Source organism: Suillus paluster (assembly GCF_016628075.1).
Source record: "Suillus paluster strain FC165 chromosome Unknown EDB91scaffold_11, whole genome shotgun sequence".
NCBI classification, from domain to species: Eukaryota; Fungi; Basidiomycota; class Agaricomycetes; order Boletales; family Suillaceae; genus Suillus; species Suillus paluster.
Genome location: NW_024537571.1, coordinates 104,464 through 128,145, shown reverse-complemented (window position 1 = coordinate 128,145; position 23,682 = coordinate 104,464). Strand labels below are relative to the sequence as shown.

The 23,682-nt window shown below is 46.3% G+C and overlaps 5 protein-coding genes across 5 annotated transcripts; 2 read left to right on the top strand and 3 right to left on the bottom strand.

The window, feature by feature from the left end:
* Positions 1-712: 712 nt before the first annotated feature.
* On the bottom strand, positions 713-1,221 carry EDB91DRAFT_1015092 (uncharacterized protein; the record flags this gene model as incomplete). Its single annotated transcript, XM_041312477.1, has 3 exons — positions 713-781; positions 838-1,032; positions 1,081-1,221. Coding segments are annotated over 3 exons (405 nt in total), but the record flags the coding sequence as incomplete, so codon positions are not given.
* A 4,505-nt stretch (positions 1,222-5,726) lies between these two features.
* On the bottom strand, positions 5,727-6,731 carry EDB91DRAFT_1079682 (uncharacterized protein; the record flags this gene model as incomplete). The annotated part of the gene is made up of 4 exons (XM_041315166.1): positions 5,727-6,032; positions 6,215-6,237; positions 6,331-6,478; positions 6,531-6,731. The coding sequence occupies 4 exons, from the start codon at positions 6,729-6,731 to the stop codon at positions 5,727-5,729; spliced, it is 678 nt and encodes a 225-aa protein (XP_041180047.1).
* A 2,303-nt stretch (positions 6,732-9,034) lies between these two features.
* EDB91DRAFT_1245484 (uncharacterized protein) lies at positions 9,035-12,719 on the bottom strand (the record flags this gene model as incomplete). Its single annotated transcript, XM_041322553.1, has 6 exons — positions 9,035-9,418; positions 9,493-9,775; positions 9,826-9,924; positions 9,990-10,097; positions 11,567-12,199; positions 12,607-12,719. 6 exons carry the CDS (start codon positions 12,717-12,719, stop codon positions 9,035-9,037), a joined length of 1,620 nt encoding a protein of 539 aa, XP_041180046.1.
* Positions 12,720-18,068: 5,349 nt separating this feature from the next.
* On the top strand, positions 18,069-18,726 carry EDB91DRAFT_1079680 (uncharacterized protein; the record flags this gene model as incomplete). The annotated part of the gene is made up of 2 exons (XM_041315165.1): positions 18,069-18,371; positions 18,547-18,726. 2 exons carry the CDS (start codon positions 18,069-18,071, stop codon positions 18,724-18,726), a joined length of 483 nt encoding a protein of 160 aa, XP_041180045.1.
* A 958-nt stretch (positions 18,727-19,684) lies between these two features.
* EDB91DRAFT_1079679 (uncharacterized protein) lies at positions 19,685-22,896 on the top strand (the record flags this gene model as incomplete). The annotated part of the gene is made up of 12 exons (XM_041315164.1): positions 19,685-19,978; positions 20,164-20,247; positions 20,301-20,388; positions 20,442-20,552; positions 20,709-20,941; positions 21,025-21,459; positions 21,487-21,615; positions 21,759-21,902; positions 21,954-22,088; positions 22,228-22,340; positions 22,366-22,397; positions 22,445-22,896. 12 exons carry the CDS (start codon positions 19,685-19,687, stop codon positions 22,894-22,896), a joined length of 2,250 nt encoding a protein of 749 aa, XP_041180044.1.
* Positions 22,897-23,682: the final 786 nt, after the last annotated feature.

The window sequence follows — 23,682 nt, the reverse complement described above, 5'->3', positions numbered from 1 at the left end:
TTGAGTCCATACTCACTGTCTGTGATGTGAACGGTGAGCAGCAAATACGGATATCACCACTTCCATGCTGTATATCCACAATTCAGATGTTCAAACTATATACACATGGATCTGACATCTCCAGCCTCAGTTACATCATTCATAATACGTCCATGAATTAATAAGATTGTAAGCATGGCTCTCTCCCATAGCGCAAGGGCAAATAGTATATCTAAGCCTAGTGATCCAAGGCCTGAGAATAATATATCACATCTCAGACACATTATACAGCACCAGAGGGAGCTTCACACTACACAAGCATTTTGAAAATCATCACATTAAGAACAGCAAACTGCAACTACATTAATTAGGTATACTTGATTGTCCAGATGTCTAAGAAAATGACGGTTAAGGTGATATCAAAAATACCAAGGTAGTAGACGTCGCAAAGTAGCTGGCATGAGAAAAAAATCAGTCTGAATCAAAAGTGGCATCATCCATTTGCACTCGTTGCCTGGCTAGCACATTTACGGACATCTTAGCCTTCGCCCCATCACTGAGTTCTGCACAACAACTTGTTCCAAAGACCTTCCTGACTCGGAGAGACAGAAATTAGTTGAGGACTGTTAAGCATGTGAACAACGCACCTTGTCCACCATGTCAGGAGTTGCTCAACTTTTTGGTGTGCTGCGCAACCAGGGGGCCGTTCAAAAAAGTCTACGATGGTTTGCCAAAATGGGATGTAGTCGAAATCACCATCGATAGAGTGCCATGAGGTCACAGAAGAAAGGGCGAATTGCAGCTAGTTACCCAATATTAGTGCTTGGCAAGGAATTAGACAAAGCCTCTATTACTTACTTGACATGACACATAGGCAATTGAACAGGGAGTGACTTTATGCATCTTGATTATTTGCACTACGTGTGTCTTAACTTTCTTGCCAGAATACAAATCCTTATTGACGCGTTGGTTATTAGCAATAATATCGGCCTCATTACCTTCATCCGCGACCTCCTTGGCAGAGGAGGAAGACGTGAATATAGCTTTGAAAACCTGCTAAATGTTAGATCTTTGTTGAGCTCTAAACCGGATATGACAAACCTGAACTAAAAGACTGCTCTTGCAGAGGCCCTCCTCCAGATTGTCCTGATCAGCCATGTACTTTTCATACAGGAAAGCTGGCCAGGACATTTCCGTCACGACATAGCCGTCTGCACGATCCCTGATTCCTGTTCTGACACTGGTAGACAGTCAGTATGATGAAAAAAGTTGAATAAGATAGTTACATTGGGTTGCTCCCAGCTCAGTTGGGCAAAGTAGTCTACCACATGCATCATTGATGAATCTGCGACAGCTTTTGTCATCAGGGTCAACTGGGGGATTAGGTTTCAGTTCACGATTAACCCAGTCAGCAACGAGGCTCTTGAGCTTCAAGGTGTCATCTCCTCGAGCACCATCAGCCCCCTTCCGACCACCTCCACCCCATCCATCCTCCACTCCGACCAATCACAGTCCACATCTGCTCCTACACTTCCGCTCGACCGCCCAACTGGTCACCTTCTAGAACATCTCCACTCAACTGAAACCACTTTCCCCTTTTAGATATATACCTTCCCCTTCGGTACATAGACCCTTACTTCCGGATCACCGGTAACTCCTCTGACCGCTCGATCACTGATCTGACGCGTACATATTGATATCTGCTCCGACTTCTGTCTTCACCTGTGTGAGTACTTACAAACTATATCCTTGGTACATATGTAGCTTTTGTTAGGTACCATGCCGGCTCAGGAGGCAGAGGGGTTGGGGCTTGGCTTCAGCTCTTGCGCTGTGCCCTTAGCCGAGTACGTGCGCCAAATTTGGAGCAGGTCCGACATTGTTCGACGATAGGACGAGTGAACCGCTTAGGTCCGCTTTGAGGGTCAGGAAGTAAGAGCTACTAGCGGTGGGCTGACTAGGAGCAGAGCGGAGAAGGCGGGGAGTGATGCGGAGGGTGGATAGGAGCAGGGGGAATGTTTGGTAGGAGAAGGGAAGGCGGAGGATAATGCGGAGGATGGGAAAAGGGACAAGGGGAATATTGATAGGGGCGGAGGAATAAGAGGGACACTTAGAGCATGGCTCTAAGTCAGAGCGGAGGGTCGGAGGTGACAACAAGTTGAGACTTGTGTCCAGAGGAGGCAAGGTCCTACTGAGAATTCTCACAAGAGGTAACTGCGAGAAGACAAGTAATATTAAGACTGGGGAAAATATCTAAGTACATGATATGTTATATACTTCTATGTATGAGGCAGTGACCAGGATAACTATGTTGTAAAGCTATGTACCAAGGATATAATTTGTAAGTACTTACACAGGTGAAGACATAAGTTGGAGCGGATATCAATATGTATGTGTCGGATCAGTGATTGAGCGGTAATAGGAATTACCAGTGATCCAGAAGTAAGGGTCTATGTACCGAAGGGGAAAGTATATATCTAAAAGGGGAAAGAGGTCCAGTTGAATGGAGATGTTATGGAAGGGGACCGGTTGAGTGGTTGAGCAGAAACGTAGGAGCGGGTGCGGACGATGATTGGACGGAGCGGAGGATGGATGGAGCGGAGGTGATTGGAAAGCGGAGCAGATATTGATATTAGAGCAGTCGGATCAGGTATATGACAGCTTTACAACATAAGTCTCCTAATCACTGCCTCACACTTAGAAGTATATACATATCCTGTACTTAGATATTTTCCCCAGTCTTAATATTACTTGTCTTTTTGCAGTTTCTACTTGTGAGAATTCTCAGTAGGACCTTGCCTCCTCCGGACACAAGTTTCATCTTGTTGTCACCTCCAACTTTCCACTCCGACTTGAAGCCGTGCTCTAAGTCTTCCCCTTTACTTCTCCACCCCTATCAATCATCCCCCTTTGCTCCCATCCACCCTCCACCTTCTCCACTCCACTCCTAGTTGGCCCACCGCTATTAGCACTTACCTCCCGACCCTCAAAGTGGACCAAAGCGGTCCACTCGTCCTATCGTCGGACAACATCAGACCCACTCCAAATTTGGGGCACATACTTGGCTAAGGGCGCAGTGCAAGAGCTGAAGCCAAGCCCCAACCCCTCCACTTCTTGAGCCCAGCACGGTACCTAACACCTGCCCCGATTCCAGCACCTGTAGTTTTTCTCCTAACTTGGTGATTTTTCACCTTTGGCGAGCACCCTCAGATGTCAGCACTGATATTGATTGTGATGATCTTTGGGATTGGGGGAGGTCCTCCACCATGCTTGGCTGGGACATGGATTCAGACTTCCACAGTGAGAAGGGAACGAAATATCAATCAAGCTTACTGGAGGTGAGGATATGAGGCAGGAGGTCCAGATAGGCAAGTTGATGCAGCTCCTGCCACCGTAGCTTTATATGGTTGCTGTCTGACTTGGATGTCAAGAAAGGCAGTTATCAAATAAATATATGTTGGAGTCCATCGAGTCAGTGGGATGATGTGAACTATGAAGTTCTTTGTAGTGAGTGGAAGCACAGTAGCAGAATTGAGTATGGTACTGCCAGTGGCATCAGGACTCAGCAGACTAGTTGTAACAAGCTGTAATGGGCTGTAGCTGTAGCGCTAAGCTATTTAGAGTTAAAATGTATTTTTAATCAGATTCACGGAACCGGGAACCGATTTCGGACTCAAGCGCTACTCATCTTCACTTCATAAATGGAGTGGATTGATCGTTCAAAAATGAGAAAACTTATATTAGAGAATATGGAAGATAGATCTGATTGTGAATGGCAAAGCAAACTGCGTAGTAGAACTACAATAATGCCAGAGGTGCTCTGCAAACCTTAAGCTCACCGTGGGGATAATCAACAGAATATGTAAAGATGTAGGGAAACACCCTGCACAGCACACCATCAGCACATTTCAGGACAAGACCATGCCGATATGCAAAAAGAAAGTTCTCGTCAAGCAAAATTTCTCAGCATCCATGAAACAATTCCTGGCAGCAGTCAAATGAGAGCCTGGTCTGTCTAAAATGGCTCAGTAGCGAAAAATTAAGGTTTTCAAACCTATCTTAGCCATAGGGTAATGTGAACTAGTATGAAGTCCTTTGTAGCAGTGGAAGCACTGGCGGTAACAGTCAAGTACTACAGAATCAAGTTGTAATAGGATATAATGTACATAAACAAACATCATTTTCAATATCATTATTGTGATCTGTTAGGTACCGTGCTGGCTCAGGAAGCAGAGAGGTCAGGGCTTGGCTTCAGCTCTTGTGCTGCGCCCTTAGTCGAGTACGTGCCCCAAATTTGGAGCAGGTCTGACGTTGTCTGACGATAGGACAAGTGGACTGCTTAGGTCCGCTTTGAGGGTCAGGGGGTAAGAGCTACTAGTGGCGGACTGACTAGGAGCGGAGTGGGGAAGATGGAGGATAATGGGGAGGGTGGAAACGAGCTGGGGGAATACTTGATAGGAGCGGAGGAGGTGGAGGATAATGCGGAGGGCGGAAAGGAGCAGGGGGAATACTTGATAGGGGCGGAGAAGTAAAGAGAAGACTTAGAGCACAGCTCTAAGTCAGAGCGGAGGGTCGGAGGTGACAACAAGGTGAAACTTGTGTCCAGAGGAGGCAAGGTCCTACTGAGAATTCTCACAAGTAGTAACTGCGAGAAGACAAGTAATATTAAGACTGGGGAAAATATCTAAGTACAGGATATGTTATATACTTCTATGTATGAGGCAGTGATCAGGATAACTATGTTGTAAAGCTATGTACCAAGGATATAGTTTGTAAGTACTTTACACAGGCGAAGACATAAGTCGGAGTGGATATCGATATGTACACGTCGGATCAGTGATTGAGCGGTAATAGGAATTACTGGTGATCCAGAAGTAAGGGTCTATGTACTGAAGGGGAAAGTATTCATCTAAAAGGAGAAAGAGGTCCACTTGAATGGAGATGTTATGGAAGGGGACTGGTTGGGTGGTCGAGCGGAAGCGTAGGGGTGGATGCAGATGATGATTGGACGGAGTGGAGGATGGATGGAGCAGAGGGGGTTGGAAAGCAGAGTGGATATTAATATTGGAGCGGTTGGATCAGGTATATGACATGATCCCTGACATCTAACAGCGACTAGAAGTGCACCCATTCTGACGTATCAGCAGATTGAATTGAATCCGGAGGTACCGTTCTATAGCAGTGATTCTTCAGAAATGAAATAGGTCATTAAAATAACTCACCTCATTCATTGTTCACCGCCAGTGAAGTCCATCTGACCACCATGACAATTGCGATAAACATAAAATTTGAGTGAGAAAGTTTTGGTAGTGGGCTTTGCCTCTGAGTCTGGCTGGTGGCCAGGCTATTACATAAGCAAACCCTATATAACAGCCATATATACTCCTATAGGCTAAGGTACGGTACCGTCAACTCAACATCAGCAAAAGCAGCTGAGATTTCCTGCAGTTTAAGTGTTAGAAATCAATTCAGTTCACCTGAGACTATACCAAACAGGGAATGTCAGGGATCATAAAACAATAGTTTTTCAATGGGTCCAAACATTGACAAAGCCTCAAGGTCTAAACAGCCAATGGTACAGGTATGGTGACCATATCACGGCCCTGTTTTGAAAGTCTTGTCGTGTCAACGTTCGAACAAGGGAGGAACGAACTCTGCTGTCGGACTGAATACTGCGAGTCCGAAATGCATCCAAACTTTATCATTACTAGTCTGAATGATATGAAAAAAACACATCATACAAAACATGATTATGGTAGTAGTGCCCCCTCAAAACTTGAACTACCCTCCGAGGCGCCCCAGCCTGCACTCGAACCTGATGTAAAATTGAAATGGTTATTATGCTGCAGGTCATACTGCATCAATGGTGGCAGATCACGATGATCCAATGTTTCCTCTCCGTAAGAGTGTGACTCTGGCGGAATGTGGTCATGGTATTCAGGTTGTGGCTGGAAGCCCGAAGGCGTTTCACCACTGTAATAAAAGCCCTGCGAACTGCCATCGGGAACACATGGTGCGTATTGTGCAACCTGAGGGGAATCTACAAATCCATGAGGCTTGGGGTACCACAATGCATTAGACAATGAAGATGAAGACGATGCAAGTGTGTTTTGAGGTGTTAGTGATGGTACTGAGTTGGAAGATGGTGTTGATGCTGAGGTACTCATCACCGATCAGTATAGTTCCAATGAGGAGGATGGGACATATATATTGTATTTCTTGATAGGTGATGCTTCACCTGTGCGAGATCGAAGAGCCTTTCTGTAAACATAGCATCAATATATATATATTTGTGTCTTAGACACACTTACAAGCATTGTTTGTGGTGTGCGGTCATGCGGGGCAAGAACTCACCTTCATCAAGCTCAGGGTTGTCTAAGTATTTTCTCATTGCATTCCGGATCCCAATTGCAACAGGTTGAAACTCATGCGTAGAGAATGGCAGTACATTTTTAGATTTAGATAGCTGGCCTGTTGCAGCATGGCAAATAGCACAATTTAACTAGTGTCAACAGTGCATCAGTATCTGGTGGGTTTTTGACAAACAGACTCACCATAGCACCCGAGAGCTCGTACACGTACCACGATAGGTTCAAGATCCTTGACATTGGGACATCGAGAAAAGGCGAGTTCCTTCCAAACCAAAAACCCTGATGAAAGTTGAAATAGGTGACGGCTGAAAACATGAGAATTTTCCCGCGGTCAACATCCCAGCCATGTAAAAAATAGTTCCGGAGATCGTTTTCGTTCAACATGATGTTTGCATGTGTGGCTACTATGTCTGCCATCTGGTCTTCTTCAAACATATTACCATCAGGCTGGAGGCCAATGTTAGGTACCGTGCTGACTCAAGAGGCAGAGGGGTCGGGGCTTGGCTTCAGCTCTTGCGCTGCACCCTTAGCCGAGTATGTGCCCTGAATTTGGAGCGGGTCTGACGTTGTCCGATGGTAGGACGAGTGGACCACTTGGGTCTGCTTTGGGGGTCAGGGAGTAAGAGCTGCTAGTGGTGGACCAACTAGGAGCGGAGCAGAGAAGGCGGGAACGATGTGGAGGGTGAATAGGAGCAGGGGGAATGTCTGGTGGGAGCGGAGAAGGCGAAGGATAATGTGGAGGATGGAAAAGGGTCAGAGGGGAATATTGGAAGGGGCGGAGAAATAAGGGAGAGACTTAGAGCACGGCTCTAAGTCGGAGTGGAGGGTCGGAGGGTTGGAGGTGACAACAAGCTGAAGCTTGTGTCCAGAGGAGGCAAGGTCCTACTGAGAATTCTCACAAGTAGTAACTGCGAGAAGACAAGTAATATTAAGACTGAGGAAAAATATCTAAGTACATGATATGTTATATACTTCTATGTATGAGGCAGTGACCAGGATAACTATGTAGTAAAGCTATGTACCAAGGATATCATTTGTAAGTACTTTACATAGGAAAGACATAAGTCGGGGCGGATATCAATATGTACGCGTCGGATCAGTGATCGAGCGGTAATAGGAATTACCGGTGATCCGGAAGTAATGGTCTAAGTACCAAAAAGGAAAGCATATATCTAAAAGGGGAAAGAGGTCCAGTTGAATGGAGATGTTATGGGAGGGGACCGGTTGAGCGGTAGAGCAGAGCAGATACAAACGATGATCAGGCGGAGCGGAGGATGAATGGAGTGGAGGGGGTCGGAAAGTGGAGTGGATATTGATATTAGGGTGGTCGGATCAGGTATATGACAGCCAAGAGCCAAGAGGTAGTTCTTGGCTTCCTGAACCAATTTTCCCCGTAAGTTTGATAGTTCATCCAATATAAGCTTGATGGATCCAGTAGTAGGTGGAGTAACTATATATGAATAAATATGCATTCATATCAATGCAAAAAAATATGTATGGTGGCCGCTCCTCGCGCATGCTGAGGAGAGGCACTCCATAGCGATGGCCTCTAGTGTGCTGTGATCATCCTCCCAGCCAGTTTCAAGTAGCATATCAAGCACCGCGAGTTTTTGTGCATGGTAGATATTGCATTTGTCGTTCTCGCTGTAGAATCCCATTCTTGTGGAATTTATTACGCCCAGCTTTGAGCCATGCTTTGCATGTTGTGAATGGTTGCTGTCGTCACCGAGGTCATCCAGTGACATAGTGCTCACTGAAGCCCTCGACGATGTTCACTGGCTGGAGGTGTGTGAGGATGGAATTGTATATGGTCTAAGGCATTCTTGCGCCAGTCCGAGTCGACGAGAAGGCTGACTCTCATGCTGCTGCTGCAATTTGTCGAAATTGTAAGCATTGAACTGAGAACACATTGAAGCAAGGCATACTACGTACTTGTATCATACTGGTGTTATCAGAAATGCGATGTTCCATTGTGATTCCTGAGTTTGACTCATTCAGGCTTGCGGCTTGGAACAGTGCTACTGTGACCATCGGTTGAAATGAGGGGATTAATCCTCCAGTGAGTCCATGATGTGCGTCAACTTGAACACCACCATGACTGGCAGGTTCGGAGTCACCAGCCTGAGAGGTACTACTAGTACGCCCATATTTGCATCCACCCTGGCCACTGCCAGCGCGAGGCATTCAATAGTGGTAGTGGTGGTGGTGGTAGTGTTAGAGATGATTGTAAGTTGAATCACCCGATCAAGTGAAACCTGCACTCACCTTTAAATAAAGCATAGTCAAGGCTGGTTCAGCCTGTTCATGGGGGTAGTGGTAGACAAATGAGCAGCTCCGAGTCAAATTCAAAGTGAACTTGCGGCAGGCACTCCATCGATCGCAGCACGAGGCATGACTCTCGTACAGTGATTAATTTGAGGGTTCTCTGCAATATTTTAGGCTGACTCTCATTCTAGACTGATGAGATCATGATTATGGGATGATAGTCAAGGTAAGACTCAGAGTCAGCCGCCGCATCAGAAGACACAGGAAATACATTCAAATTCGCATAATCGTACTGCAAGAACTAGTAGTGGTACTACAAAAGACTACATATGTACATATGTAATCTATAAACAGTTAGATAGAGTAATTGAACTCAAGGATTCAATTGAATGGTGGAGTTGCTTGTTAGTAATTGTGACTCCTCACGCCTCAGCTGCCCCCCACTTGTCATCAACACCGCCATCGCATCCAGAAGAGACCGAAGAGTGGTAAGGGTCACTGCTGTCATCAGCCTTGTGGTCTCGGCAACCAGGGAACAACCTGCTATTTCCGAGATCCTTCTTGGCGTCTTTTCTCCCTTTGCTCCCTATTACTGCCACTCCTGCATCGTAGAGGCTGTTCCAAAGTGAGCCTATTTGTAAATCGGTCTCAGTCAGATGCGCCTGGGACTCCTCCATTTCATCCTTCATGAGGGACATCATTAGTTCTAGTTCTTCAGCACATAGACGCTGGTATTCCATCTTGGCGGTGAAAGTCCGGCAGCTGACACAAGAGAGCTCAAGCATGCAGCTGGTTGAAATAAATTTCTGAATCAGAGGATTGATCACAAGTGAACTAAAAGACATCAGTTTTGAAATGCATTCAGATTAGGGTGACATACTGATGTAAACAGCTTGGATTTCTTTGTGTGAACATTCTTGCAGTCATCAAGTTCATCACCTGACAGTATGCTATACTGGTATGGCCTCTTGTGAGAACCATATCTGTGGGCTACTATGGGGTTACCCTCATTGGACATGGTGGTCAAGAGAAATGGAGCCTTTGCAGTGGGAGAGTTGCCCCTCAGGATAGGCGAGCTACTTGGTATGGGGGAGCTACTCCTCAGTATAGCAGAGCTAGTAGGTGCCTCAAATACAGGAGGCAGTGATCCAGTAGTGGATACTCTGAGAAGCCTTAGTCAATACCCATGCTACATAGCTCATATTAAACAGACCTAGGTTTGGTTGGGGTCACTGGGGAAGTAGCCCTCAAGCATGAAGAGGTATAGCTCTTCAAAATGGGAGCAGACACTTCGGATGTGGAAGGCTGAACACTAGAGTTCATAGTATGAATGGCCCCTCATGTGATACACAAATGGCCCTTGATGGATAAACATACCTAATATGTTTATTTGGGGTCACTGGGGGACTAGCTCTTAAGCTGGAAGAGTTACTCTTCAAAATGGGAGAGCTATTAGGTGCCTCAGACGTGGGAGGTGATGAGACACTGGAGTATGTAATCAGTGAATCAAACACTCAAGTAAAGTGGTTTCTAATAAAATCAGACCTAGCCTTTAAGCTGGAAGAGCTACTCTTTGAAATGGGAGAGCTATTAGGCACCTCAGACGTGGGAGGTGACAATTCAGAAATACTGGAATGCAATGCATAGTGAGTCAGTTACAGTGAATGGGCCACTCGGGCAAGATAGCTCCTGATAATAAACAGACCTCTTGAAGGACCTAGTGCTCCCTGACACAACTGAACTGCTAGTGCTGCTTGTGCAAGGCATAAAACTGTTGAACAGCATGCAAGGGTACATGCTTCAAGTTGTTGGTGAACTTCTACCTGGTTCTCAGCGAATCAACAAATAGAAAACTCACACAAGTGTCACCATTGGGCAAAATTTTTCACTAAGTCCAGTGATGCTCCGCAATGAGCCCCATGACGGTATCAGAGTTCTTGTTCACAGTAACTTGATTTGACCTGCAGAACTAAGCCTGGTACTACTGACACTCAGTACTCAGGAGGTGGGTGCTTGAGCTATTAGTGGAACTCAAAATACAATTTGAAACTGTTGAAAGCTTGCCTAGAAACCTGCTAAATGCTTTCAACTCGCGGCTAAAGTTCAAAAGAACTTGTGTGAGATGCTTGGTGCACGTTGGCGCACAGTTGGACTTTCAAACAATACTTGTAATTTTCAAAGTGTGGGAAACTAGTAGAGTAGGGGAACATACTTTGTATTTCAAATGACAGTGTTGGTAAAATTACTTGAAATGCTATAAGTATACCTAAACATCATGTAACTACATTATATAGTGAGTTAGTTTATTCGCCTATGTCTCAGACTTACACAAATCCATGTTGCTGACGAGCCTATTATGTACAGTATAAGCAGACTGCAATCCATGTGGTTCAAATTTCTTTGGATCTTGTTCCTTATTCTTTTGATGGTGTCCTGTGGTGCTCGAGGTTGTTCATGGAACAAGGCAATGGACTCTACCTGAGGACTTAGTAGGCATCGTGCAAGTTGTCATTTTTTCAAGATGTCCAGCATCCTTGCAAGCCAAAAGAGAGTCCAACGAGCTAGGGATGCGACATTGGTGAATTTAGTTCCAAAATTGTCAGTAAATGCATCACAAGTGAGTGGTCATTTACAGTGAAGTGCACTCAAGAGAAGCAACTTGAACTCATGTGTGTAGAAATCATTACCGGCAAGACTCCCCAGGCATGCAGTGAGGGTCTATCCAAGATCAAATGCTCCTCGCAAACCTTCTGCAGCTCGTATGTTATTTGATCCTCCCAGTCCCGGGCCCTCGCAGCTCCCCCTTGATGCAGACGCAAACTTAGAAAGGGGAGAAAGTTGTTGTCCCACTACCATGGACTTGGAAATGAACTTAGAGGGCCTGTTAAGACCGTGCTCAAGGGTAAAGTGGAGTCTGAGGGGCTTGGCTTCAGCTCGTACGCTGTGCCCCTTACCCGAAGTACGTGCCCCTAATTTCGGAATGTAGTCCGACACAAATTCTATGGGTTCCGACAGGACGTTGGAACGGGGTCCTCTGAAGGAGGACCGACGGACTACTAGGTGAGTGCGGGAAAGTCAGGCGGGGGTTGTTCTGCCCGACAGGAGGGAAGCGGGAGACTACTGTGGTCGGAACCAACAGTAAAAGCGGAGCGGAGGGAACTGCTTGAATGAAGTCTGAAGCAGAGCGGAATGGAGGGGATGATGTGAGAGTGTGGGGTCTAGTTCTGACACACGGGAAGTTGGATGAGCGGAGGGGACGGGGGAATGGGGGAACGGGGGGAATGGGGGAACGGGGGAACGGGGGAACGGGGGAACGGGGGAACGGGGGAACGGGGGAACGGGGGAACGGGGAACGGGGGAACGGGGGAACGGGGGAGGGGGAACGGGGGAACGGGGGAACGGGGGAACGGGGGAACGGGGGAACGGGGGAACGGGGGAACGGGGAACGGGGGGAACGGGGAACGGGGGAACGGGGGAACGGGGGAACGGGGGAACGGGGGAACGGGGGAACGGGGAACGGGGGAACGGGGGAACAGAGGAATGGGGGAACGAGGAGCAGAGGAACAGGGGAATGGAGGATGGCCAACCTAGGGAGTCAATCCCCTAGGCCGGCTTAACAGGAGTTGACTTAGGATCAGGCCCAAGTCAAAGAGCAGAAGAGCAGGGCTTAGAAAAGGTAATATTCAGACTGAGTATCTACAGACAAATGTACATATGTTTATATACTCTAAGTGATGAACATAGCATAGCAGAAGGCTATGTGCTGAGTGTACAGGATTACAACAGGATGACTGAGACATATGAGAATAAGGCTTGGGGAACAGTATGTACATGACAGATCAGAATCGCTAGAGTATAGGGATTACCGGTGATCCGAAAAGCAGAACTATGATACTAAACAGGGATAGGACCAGTTGAGTGGTTCCTAGTCTAGGAGTGGACCGATGAGGCGGTTGGATGGACTAATAGTCGGGTGGGACAAGATGAGCAGAACCAAGCAGGTCGGAAAAGCAGGAGGGAGTAGGAGTAGGATTGGGTGGACCGATAGGGTGGAGGAGCGGAACCCCAGATAGGGTCGGATGGAAGGGGTATGGGGTCGGGGGACATAGGGGTAGTGTCAGAAAAGCGGAATGGGGTCAGGCAGAGGTAGCAGGGCTAATCCTGCTGAGATGCACTTTGTGCATTGTCGGAGAAGGAGGAATGGAGCAGACTGGGGAAACAGGGGGTCGGACCAGGGGTAGGGATGCTTATAGGTGGTACTCAGATCCAGGTATATGACAGGGCCCCAACTTTGGAAATGGATCTGAGCCGCATGTCTTATGTAGGCCTGTTTTAGCCCCTGGATCTGGATGTTGCTAATGATTGCTCGACTTTAGCAGCACCCACACTTCCTAGGAGAAGGATTTCCAGGCCTTTCGATGATATTGAGCATCTAGCTGAGGACCTGAATGCCTCTAATGATGTTGATGATGTCCCCAGGCCATCACTCCCACACCAGAAAAAAATTTGACGAATCATTTTAACACTATGGGACACCATCTAGACTGCCTTTAATTCATTTGGACTCAGTTGACTGTACCCTCGTTGTCCTTCCTTCGAACCCGATAAATTTATTCCATCTGGATTACTCACAAGAACATGTCCAACAGCAGTTCAAGGAGCAGACTCCCTGGGCCTCAGGCTGCCCGATGTCTTGCCTCCACCCTACCCCTTCCCCAATATGTCCATTTATTGGCTTGTATCCTGGATGAATTCAGGCAGCCACAGGAAATCAGAAATGGAGATCCAGCGTCTTGTTAAAGATGTTTTACAGGCCGATGATTTTGACTGTTAAGGATCTTGAGGGCTTCTCGGTGAGAAGGAGCTTGCAAGAATTGGATAAGGATGAGTGTGGGAAGAGAATTGCATTTCAGATGATTGGGTTGAGGCTGACATTACTATCAACATTCCGATGAAGTCCACCAAGGAAGGCCCTAAAGAATATACTATTTGTGGACTCCACTATTGCCCTCTAGTCAAAGTAATCCGCACAGCATTCACGGATGTCCAAGCCTGTGCGTTCCATCTCTTGCCCTTCAAACAACTATGGAAGGATCCATTGGACGGCCATCAGGAGCGCATATTTGATGAGCTCTACACCTCAGATTCATGGCTGGAGGCTCAGGACGATCTCCAAAAGTTGCCAAAGGAGCCTAATTGTTCCTTGGAGCAGGTTATAGCAGGACTTATGTTCTTTTCTGATGCAACTCACCTAGTGAACTTTGGAACCACAAAAGCCTGGCCGCTTTACCTCTATTTTGGAAACCTGACAAAGTACACTCAATTGTTACCTCAATCAGGGGCATGTCACCCCATTGGGTTCTTGCCTTCAGTGAGTCCTCCTTGTGCATATGCCTATCAACTGGTTATTGATACTGATGGCCTTGTTAGCTTCCCAATGGTATCAAAGATATTTTGAGTGGCCTATCGCACATATCAAAAACTGGCATGGCATCACTTCATACTCACTGCTGCCAGGAATTGTTTCATGGATGCTGGGAAATATTGCTTGACTGAGGACTTTCTTTTTGCATATTGGCATGGTCTTGTCCTGAAATGTGCTGATGGTGTGCTGCACAGGGTGTTTCCCCGCATCTTTACATATTCTGCTGATTACCCTGAGAAGTACTTTCGCTTTGCCTTCATTAGTAAAGTTGTCAGATCGCTCATCAAATTCCATGGTTTTAATTGCGACCATCAAAGATATGGGCTCATGCGCTTGCCCTCACTGTCTCACCCCAAAAAGCTTGTTTGGCTCTCTCGGTCTCGTCAAGGACATGTGGAGTTGTATACAAAATCTACGTATATATGCTATGACAAAGGTCCTCAAGGCTCGTGAGTATATCTACAAGTGGGGGAATATGGTAGACAGTTTGAAGGTTGAAGATGCCCTTGGCGAGGGTTCATGGGTACCCACTCTTGTAAGTGCATATAGATCCTTCCAGTTACCTGCAGAATCGATTTGTGCAGAAGCTTGGACTGTTCAGCCTCGACCCCTTCCGCATGCTCATGGTCGACTTCATGCATGAATGTGAGTTGGGTACTTGGAAAGTGCTACTAACCCACCTCATCAGGCTTTTGTATGCTCTTCCTAACGGTAGTCAGCTAGTTGCAGCCCTTGATTGCAGGTAGGCAGAATTTGCCCAGAGTTTTATTACTTGCTAACAATTCTCGATCTCCCCATAGATTTTGCCAGGTTCCAATCTTTCGCAATGGCATACTCCAAAAGTTCGCAAACAATACTTCTGAGATGAAAAGGTTAGCAGCATGGGACTTTGAAAATATCTTACAGGTTTTTGCATGACTCATTTTTATGCATTCGCCTTGCTAACATGTTCTCTGTTATCAGTGTGCTATCCTGGTTTTTGAAGGGCTGTTCCCTGTGGAACATGATATAGTTGTGCAGTCTTTGCTGTATCGGTTTGCGCAGTGGCATGCACTTGCCAAGCTCAGGATGCACTCAGACTCTATGGGGACTTTTCTCGAAGATACATTTAAGAAACTCTCTTGGAAGTTGCGGAAATTTCAATGTGACACCTGCACTACCTTCAATACTACAGAGTTACCGAAAGAGAAAGTGGCTTGACAATGAAGGTTCACTCAACAGAGAAAAAAAATTCAATCTCAACACATACAAATTTCATGTGATGACGGATTATGCAAGATCTATCTGATTCTTCAGGACTATGGATTCCTTCAGTACTCAAATGGTATGTATATATTGTATTTCCACTATCTATGGAAGTTGAATTCGGCCAGGGGGAACTTGCACACAGAGCTCTCAAGGCATTTTACCCATTAACCAACAAATTGGACACCCTGACGCAGTTAGCTAAGCACAAACAAAGGTGCTGTGTACTTCGACGGGTTGCGGAAGAAGGAGGCACATCTTCTGACAGCCTATCACCTGCTGACGCTCCCCCTTCAACATCCTCCAACGTACATCACCATATCGCAACCAATAGGGATAGTCCAATCAATCAATCCCAATTCCTTTAAGATCATGGTGGTGATCCGGCAGTCAAGGTAGACATGCAGCGGGAATGCACCTTACACTTTTCTTACAACTATTATCAGAACTTTATCCCGAAACTCAAGGACCACATCCTTTACTGGCTGCGGAAGCTGGATATCAGCTATTGTGATCACAATTCGGTTATTATTCCTAATAATATGATCTATTTGGTCCAAACTATGCAGGTATACTACACCACATATGACCTCAGGTGAGAATATGACACCATCAGCCCTAGAACACACACTGATATTATGGTACTTTCGGGGGAGATGACACCTAATCACCCATACTGGTATGCCCACATATTGGGTATTTACCATATGGAAACTTGGATCAACAATGGAGTCCAACCTGATCGGCAGCACCTCGAGTTTCTCTGGGTCAGGTGGCTTGCACCATTGCGGAATCACAAATCCAGTATGAAACACGCTCGCCTTCCGAAAGTTGCATTTGTAGATGAATCAGACCCTGACACATTTGGGTTTCTCGATCCGGGGCAGGTGGTTTGCAGGGCTCACCTAATTCCTGCGTTTGTCTCAGAGCGTGGTACAAGCTTACTTCAGTGTGGAAAATCATTAGTGCACCTGTCATATACCAGATCCGAGTACCCCCAGTACCACCTATAAGCATCCCTACTGCTGGTTCGACCCCCTGTTTCCCCATCTGCTCCATTCCTCCTTCTCCAACAAAGCATGAAGTGCATCTCAGCAAGATTAGCCCTGCTACATCTGCCCGACCCTGTTCCGCTCCTCCAACACTACCCCTATGTCCTCTGACACCATACCCCTTCCATCCGACCCTATCTGGGGTTCCGCTCCTCCACCCTATCGGTCCGCCCAATCCTACTCCTACTCCCTCCGCTTTTCCGACCTGCTTGGTTCTGCTCATCTTGTCCCACCCGACTATTAGTCCATCCAACCGCCTCATCGGTCCACTCCTAGACTAGGAACCACTCAACTGGTCCTATCCCTGTTTAGTATCATAGTTCTGCTTTTCGGATCACCAGTAATCCCTATACTCTAGCGATTCTGATCTGTTGTGTACATACTGTTCCCCGAGCCTTATTCTCATATGTCTCAGTCATCCTGTTGTAATCCTGTACACTCAGCACATAGCCTTCTGCTATGCTATGCTCATCACTTAGAGTATATAAACATATGTACATTTGTCTGTAGATACTCAGTCTGAATATTACCTTTTCTAAGCCCTGCTCTTCTGCTCTTTGACTTGGGCCTGATCCTAAGTCAACTCCTGTTAAGCCGGCCTAGGGGATTGACTCCCTAGGTTGGCCATCCTCCAATCCTCTGTTCCCCCGTTTCCCACATTCCCTCAGTTCCCCCGCTCCCCCGTTCCTCCGTTCCTCCGTCCCTCTGCTCCTCCGACTTCCCAGTGTGTCGGAACTAGACCCCACACTCTCACATCCGTCCCCTCCTGTTCCGCTCTGCTTTGGACTTCGTCCAAAGCAGTTCCTTCCTGCTCTGCTTCTACTGTTGGTTCCGACCGCAGTAGTCTCCCGCTTCCCTCCTGTCGGGCAGAACAATCCCCGCCCGACTTTCCCGTGCTCACCTAGTAGTCCATTGGTCCTCCTTCAGAGGACCCCCATTCCGATGTCCTGTTGGAACCCATAGAATTCATGTTGGACTACATTCCGAAATTAGGGGCACATACTCGGGTAAGGGGCAGCAGCATACGAGCTGAAGCCAAGCCCCTCAGACTCCACTTTACCCCTAAGCATGGTCTTAACAGCGCCCTGGGGGGGAGCTGGACAACTGGGAAGAGCATTATGTCAGCATGTGAGTGTCAATATTCTGTCTAACAGTGCCGTCAACTCATGAATTTAGGTCAGATTTGTGGACTGAGATATGTTCATGTGCTACACCCAAATTGGTGTCAGGCATCCAGTGATGCTGCGGAGGATGACTAGGGAATGTCTTAGCTGTGATCTAGTAGCACCGGATGATGCCATGGATGTCAGTCAACAGTGATGCAGACCACAGGTGACAATGATGGTGATGGTGAGGGTCATCAAGAAGGTAATGATGAGCAGGAGGCAGATGATGATGATGATGATGATGATGATGATGAAGATGATGAGGAGGATAGGAGAGATGAGGAGGACATGTTGGATGACCTTCCTTTTTTAAAAAAGTCAGAATTGCCTCTACTTATTACTAGTACATCATGATCTTCAAGTTCTACTCTATTGCTTCGACTCCTCTAGTAAGAGATTACCGACTTGGACTCGTCTTTTTCTGACTTGGAAGTCAGCCCAGGTGTCTTGCAGTGAGGCCAGGACGATGGCACCATTTTCAAACTCCTCCACCACTGGCAGAACTTCGAGTCCTACTAGTACTCTCTAACAAGTTGGTACTATTGTTGACATCCTTTGCAGATGATGGATGCTCTTCGGCTTAGGCTATAATCAAGCCGTTCTCCGTGACAAGGAAATTCCATCTGTCCATCTTTCTCTACCTCTCCTCACCACCAAACTTCTACAAGCTGCAAAAGAGCATTATGTGCATGTGAGCCCTCATTTAGCTAATAAAGAGCTGGAGGTAGAGTCAATTCAAGTCAGCATAGCCACTAGAGAAGATCTCAGTGCTCACCGTCGGGCTCTTGTTGATTGTGGATGGGCTTGGGGCAAAATGGGCAAGGTCTTTGGGCATTACAGAGTCTTGATGCTTCAAGTTTTGATGGTCAAGGTGTGCTACTATACTTTTTTTTCTTGGATCACCTATTCACTCAAGCATGATGTGCACGCATCCAGTCCCAGAATCACTCTCAGTGTCACTTCCATCACGTTACGTTTGCATCCACGACTCCGTATTCCAATGCGCATTATATGTGAATTTTTGCTCATCGACACTGTCTTTCCAGGCATATGGTAATATCACAACCTACAAAAATGTCGATGACCCGAAGCCACAGACTACCTTGTTTTTGCAAGTTCACTCGGCAACCGGTGGTGGCGGCAAGCTGGTGACGAAGGTCCATGGCGCTGTGTCTGGTTGGCTACTGTATGTGTTAGTCAAGTCTGGCACACCTTCGGACATTTAATTGAGACACCTACCACTACCTACTATTCATTTTTGGTAGTACTTCTTGTTATTTGTGCATCTCACAATGAATTCTTCTATATGATTTTCTAAGGGGCGAACCCATTGAAATGGTACTACTGTGTCTCATAATGATTGTCTCAAGCCAGTGACAGAATTACTCCCTAGTAGTACTTAGTAGCAAGTTGACCATCCGAGAGTCATACTAGTCACGGCTAGTACACTAGCAAGGTCCTTCAACTTGTTGAAGGAGTGCTGGGAGTAGTAAAGACACAAAGTTTCCATAGGATGAAGCCTTGAAAATGTGTGCAATGTCATGCACAGGTGAGGGTATAGCCTGAGTATGAGCATCTTCAATAAAACTGGCACATCTGGAGTAGTGTCTCATGATTGTGGCATGTCATACCATTGTCGAGAACTGGCATGTGCTCTATATTTGTTCGCTGGATGTGAAAGACACTTTCTATCGGAAAGCTTTCAAAAATCATGCAATGTCACACATAGGTGAGGGTATACAAGCATCTTCAATAAAACTGGCGAATATGGAGTAGTGTCTCTTGTCTGGAGTGATGGCAACATGTCATGTTGTTGTTGAGAACTGGCATAATGCTCTAGAATTGTTTGTCAGATGCGAAAACCACTTTCCACCGGAAAGCCTTCAAAAGTCGTGCAATTTCGGTAGCAATATGACGTTGGATTACATAGCCATCCCTACAATCTCAAGGACATGACAAACGAGAACATACATCAAGGTTGAGATAAGTGCGCTGCTATCCATTTGTTCCTGTGATTGCGCTCCCCTACAGTCTCATAACAAACTCCAATTGTACTCCCATATTTCGATATCATTCATATCAAAAAAAAATTTGTATATCTATAGTATTACAGAGCAATAACAAGATTATGCTTTATTACAATAGCCATAGCTACAATACTGAGGACTCAGCGGTTCACTGATGATGTACGAGTTCCAAGGCCAGCCTCAGAGATGCCCTAGCGATGCTCCTACCCACATTAATGCATGCGATTATCAACAACCAGCAGGAGAAACATACCCTCTACAATATAATACACCCCAGTCCCATATATCTCTGCTGAATGTTGGGAACCAAGCGGTGCCACAGTTGCCTCAATGTGATGATTTCTTCAGCCCTGCACCTCAATTTGGCATGGGCAACATGCAGCAGGGCGATCACAGTGGTGTATTGGCTGTAGGGTACTGCACGGGTATGGGTAACCCGCATGGGTCACAGGTATGGGTATCACTGGGGTACGGGTACAGGTCTGGGGTCATGGTACCCATACCCCTACCCATACCCCCACCATGGGTTTCGATAAAAATGGGTGCCATGTGACTGATAAATTTCGACTACCTAAACAAGGAACAGTATAGATGTCATTTACTACAGTATCTACTCATCCATCAACAACTCCCAAGCATTTGTCCCCAGACTGTGCCAACAGCTGTCAATGTGATGGCAACTGGTCGGTTTCGCCCATTCTCACGTGCATTTGGTTGCTTGTGAGTGTTCCTGCTTACCTGCACTCATTTTCACTCATTTTCACTCACTTTAGCTCATTTTTTCATCTCTGTGCACATTCTGCACTTGTTTGCCCATGCCTGCACTTGTTTGCACTCATTCTCACATGCCTTTGATTGCTTGTGAGTGTTCCTGCTTACCTGCACTTGTTTTTACTCATTTTTACTCATTTTAGCTCATTATTTTCATGTCTGTGCACATTCTGCACTCATTTGCCCATGGCTGCGCTCATTTGCGCTCGTTCCTGTGCACATTTTTGCTTTTTCTCGTGTGCTTTTGGTTGCTTGTGAGTGTTCCTGATTACCTGTGCTTATTTTCGCTCATTTTCACTTGTTTTTCATGTCTATGCACACATCTGCACACATTCCCATCCCTCAACCTCGACATCTCAATCGAGGCACCCTGCACCACTCCTCATTCACAATCTGACCCCCCATCTCAGCCCACCTCCTGCAGCCACTCCTTCTCCTATTCTGGTGCCTTCAGGTGCCATTCGCACATGTTCAGGCCATGTCAGCATTCACTGATGTGTGCTGGGCATGTGCGCTAAGCACTGATGGCTGTTGGGATTGGGTGGAGGTAGTACATGCTTGCACACCCATGGGTATACCCTTCATGGGTATGTACCCGCTGCTACCTGTACCTGTACCCGTCACCTACCCGTACCCTTGGCGGGTATGGGTTGACCTCAGGACACCTGCAGGTTTACCCGTGCGGATCCCTAATTGGCTGGCCCTGCATATCAAGATCTGATTCAGTTGAACGATACCCCAGCACTTCATTCCTCCAGCCCACAGCACTCACCGGCACCTCAGGATATGCATCAGCCATCTCCATCTCCCTACCCTTATTTTGGTGCCCACCGGCCACCTCCACAGTCCATGCGCGCTGGTAGTATGCCTCAAAATATCAGCTCTACCCCATCCTCTAGAGGAGAAACACCATACCATACTGGTTCCGGTCATCATCCTTTTACAGGAGGCTCAGGAAGTGAGGTGTCTTTGTGGGCACCCTCTGTTGTTCCTGGAAGTGACAAATATCAAGCTATGATGTTATACTCGATGGCTCAACAGCCTGCTCACCTTCTGCACATGAACCAGAACATGTATTGGCAAAATGGTGCTGCGTTACCAACAGATTTGCATGACCAGTCAACAAATCTCAACACAATGGTTGTGCATCTTGTCACAGAGGTCAAATGACTCACCGACCATGCCCAGCATACTGATAAGCTGCTTTCCACCACAAATGAACACATCCAGAAGCTTGAAGACATCAACGAGTCTTCATCGAAAACGAAAATCCAGAGGCAGTTGAAGAATGTCTCAAATGATCATCCTGCATTAAAGGTAAGCAAAAATGTGTGTGGACATTAGATCATTGAGACTGGCTTACTATCTTCAAATAGCCCATCATCCACATGCAATTTTTTTAATTCTGCGGTGTGGATCAGAGTGGGAAAAAGACCAAACGAGCACATACATTATGAGAGGTTATGCCGCTAAAAAATGGCTGGGCCTATGAGGAGATTGATACCAAGCAGATATGGCATCCAAATTGGATGGGGAATGTAGACGATGAGGTGAATGGACAGTTCATCAAGGAAATCATCAACTTTATTGTGGACAATGAGAAGGTGTGAGCATTTGGTAGCATCTGACATTCATTGACCAACCTTTTTTTGCAGCGCTTGCATAACGGTCCAATCCCAAAATCAGATATCCCAGATGCAGATTTCAATACAGGGATAATCACTGAATGCATGAAGGGGTACTTTAGGAACATCCATCAGCAGGTTTTTAGTCAAAAGGATCCAACAAAGGTGCAGAAAGCACAGGAGTGAAAGGATGAATCACGTCAGTGAGCACATCGTCAGATGGTATGTCTATTTTTGAATCAAGCACAAGACATTTGCTTACCTTCGTTACATGAATAGGTGACCAAGAATCATTGCAAAATAGCAGCCAAATACTCTGAGGGCGAACTTTCTGAAAATACCTTGGAATGGTGAGACAAAGCTGGTGTTGGGAAGTCAGCAAATATGGTTGTTGGGTATGAATGGCGTGGTTTGGGTGTAAGTACCATATTCAAATTTGCAGAAGCATGAAACAAACTGACACAATACCTTGTAGTATGTTGCTTTCTTATGTTTTCTCACTTTAAAATCTATGAAGTCAGATGTGCTTGACAAAGATGAAGATAGCACTCTGAATGGAGATTCAGCATCAGCAGCCACTACAAAAGTAAATCCTACTGAGGGGGAGGCAAACAGCAAGAGGCCATGGAAATGCCACAGGACAACTGCGGGACAACCCAAGAAGCCAATGAAGAGGGTTTTTAACCTTGATCCAACACAGATGAATAGTGACGAGCCAAAGTTGGGGAAAAAAATGAAGCCTTTCAGGAACATGGTTTCTGATTGGTGGATGATTGATCATCCAGATATGCAGGTACTTGATGGTGTGCCCTGGCTGAAAGGTTTCTACACGAGGCTGAATGAGGATGATGTGCTGAAGGAAGACTGGGATTATCTGATGGAACTTGATGAGTGGCACAGGAAGCAGCGCAATGGAGGATTGGGTGAGACTAACAGAAATATTCAAGTTGCAGGCCTGTTGACTCAGGTTTAGCAATTGTGAAAGGTTCCAGTAGTATTTTGTTTGATATGCGAGTCTTGATGAGCCCTGATAGTACCATTGTTACTGTATCACAACCAGATGTGAGATCATGTACTACATAGACTTGAAAAAAAAAACCCGATACCTTGACAATTTTGATTGATGCCCAGACCTTTGTCCTGCTATCTCTGAGAGACATGGTTGTCATATCCAGCTGTCTGACAATCCAATCAGGGTCAATGAGTGGGGGTAGTTGGGTGTCTCGATCCCGGTACTCCCCAAGCTCCCAAAGATGCACACTAGAACATGCACTAGATCATAATATTAGATCACACGACACCATTAAATTGATTAACTCACAAATCAGTCCACACCTTTTCACATTCTCCATCCCATGGGACAAACTAACGCATCCGCACCAACCATAAAGGAGTGTCTTCATGGTGAAACCTTTGGTCAAATTGAAAGATTTTAAGAATCTCACCATATGTATGCTGAGTGGTTGTTGGGCCAGGAATTGTGACATGTACAAAAGAGGAGCAATTGTATCCAGCGGTGCTTGAACCATAATACCGCTTGCCATCAATTATCACATAGTGTTAAGACCGTGCTCAGGGGTAAAGTGGAGTCTCAGGGGCTTGGCTTCAGCTCGTGTGCTGCGCCCCTTACCCGAGTACGTGCCCCTAATTTCGGAATGTAGTCCAACATGAGTTCTATGAGTTCCGACAGGACGTCGGAATGGGGGTCCTCTGAAGGAGGACCGACAGACTACTAGGTGAGTGTGGGAAAGTCAGGCGG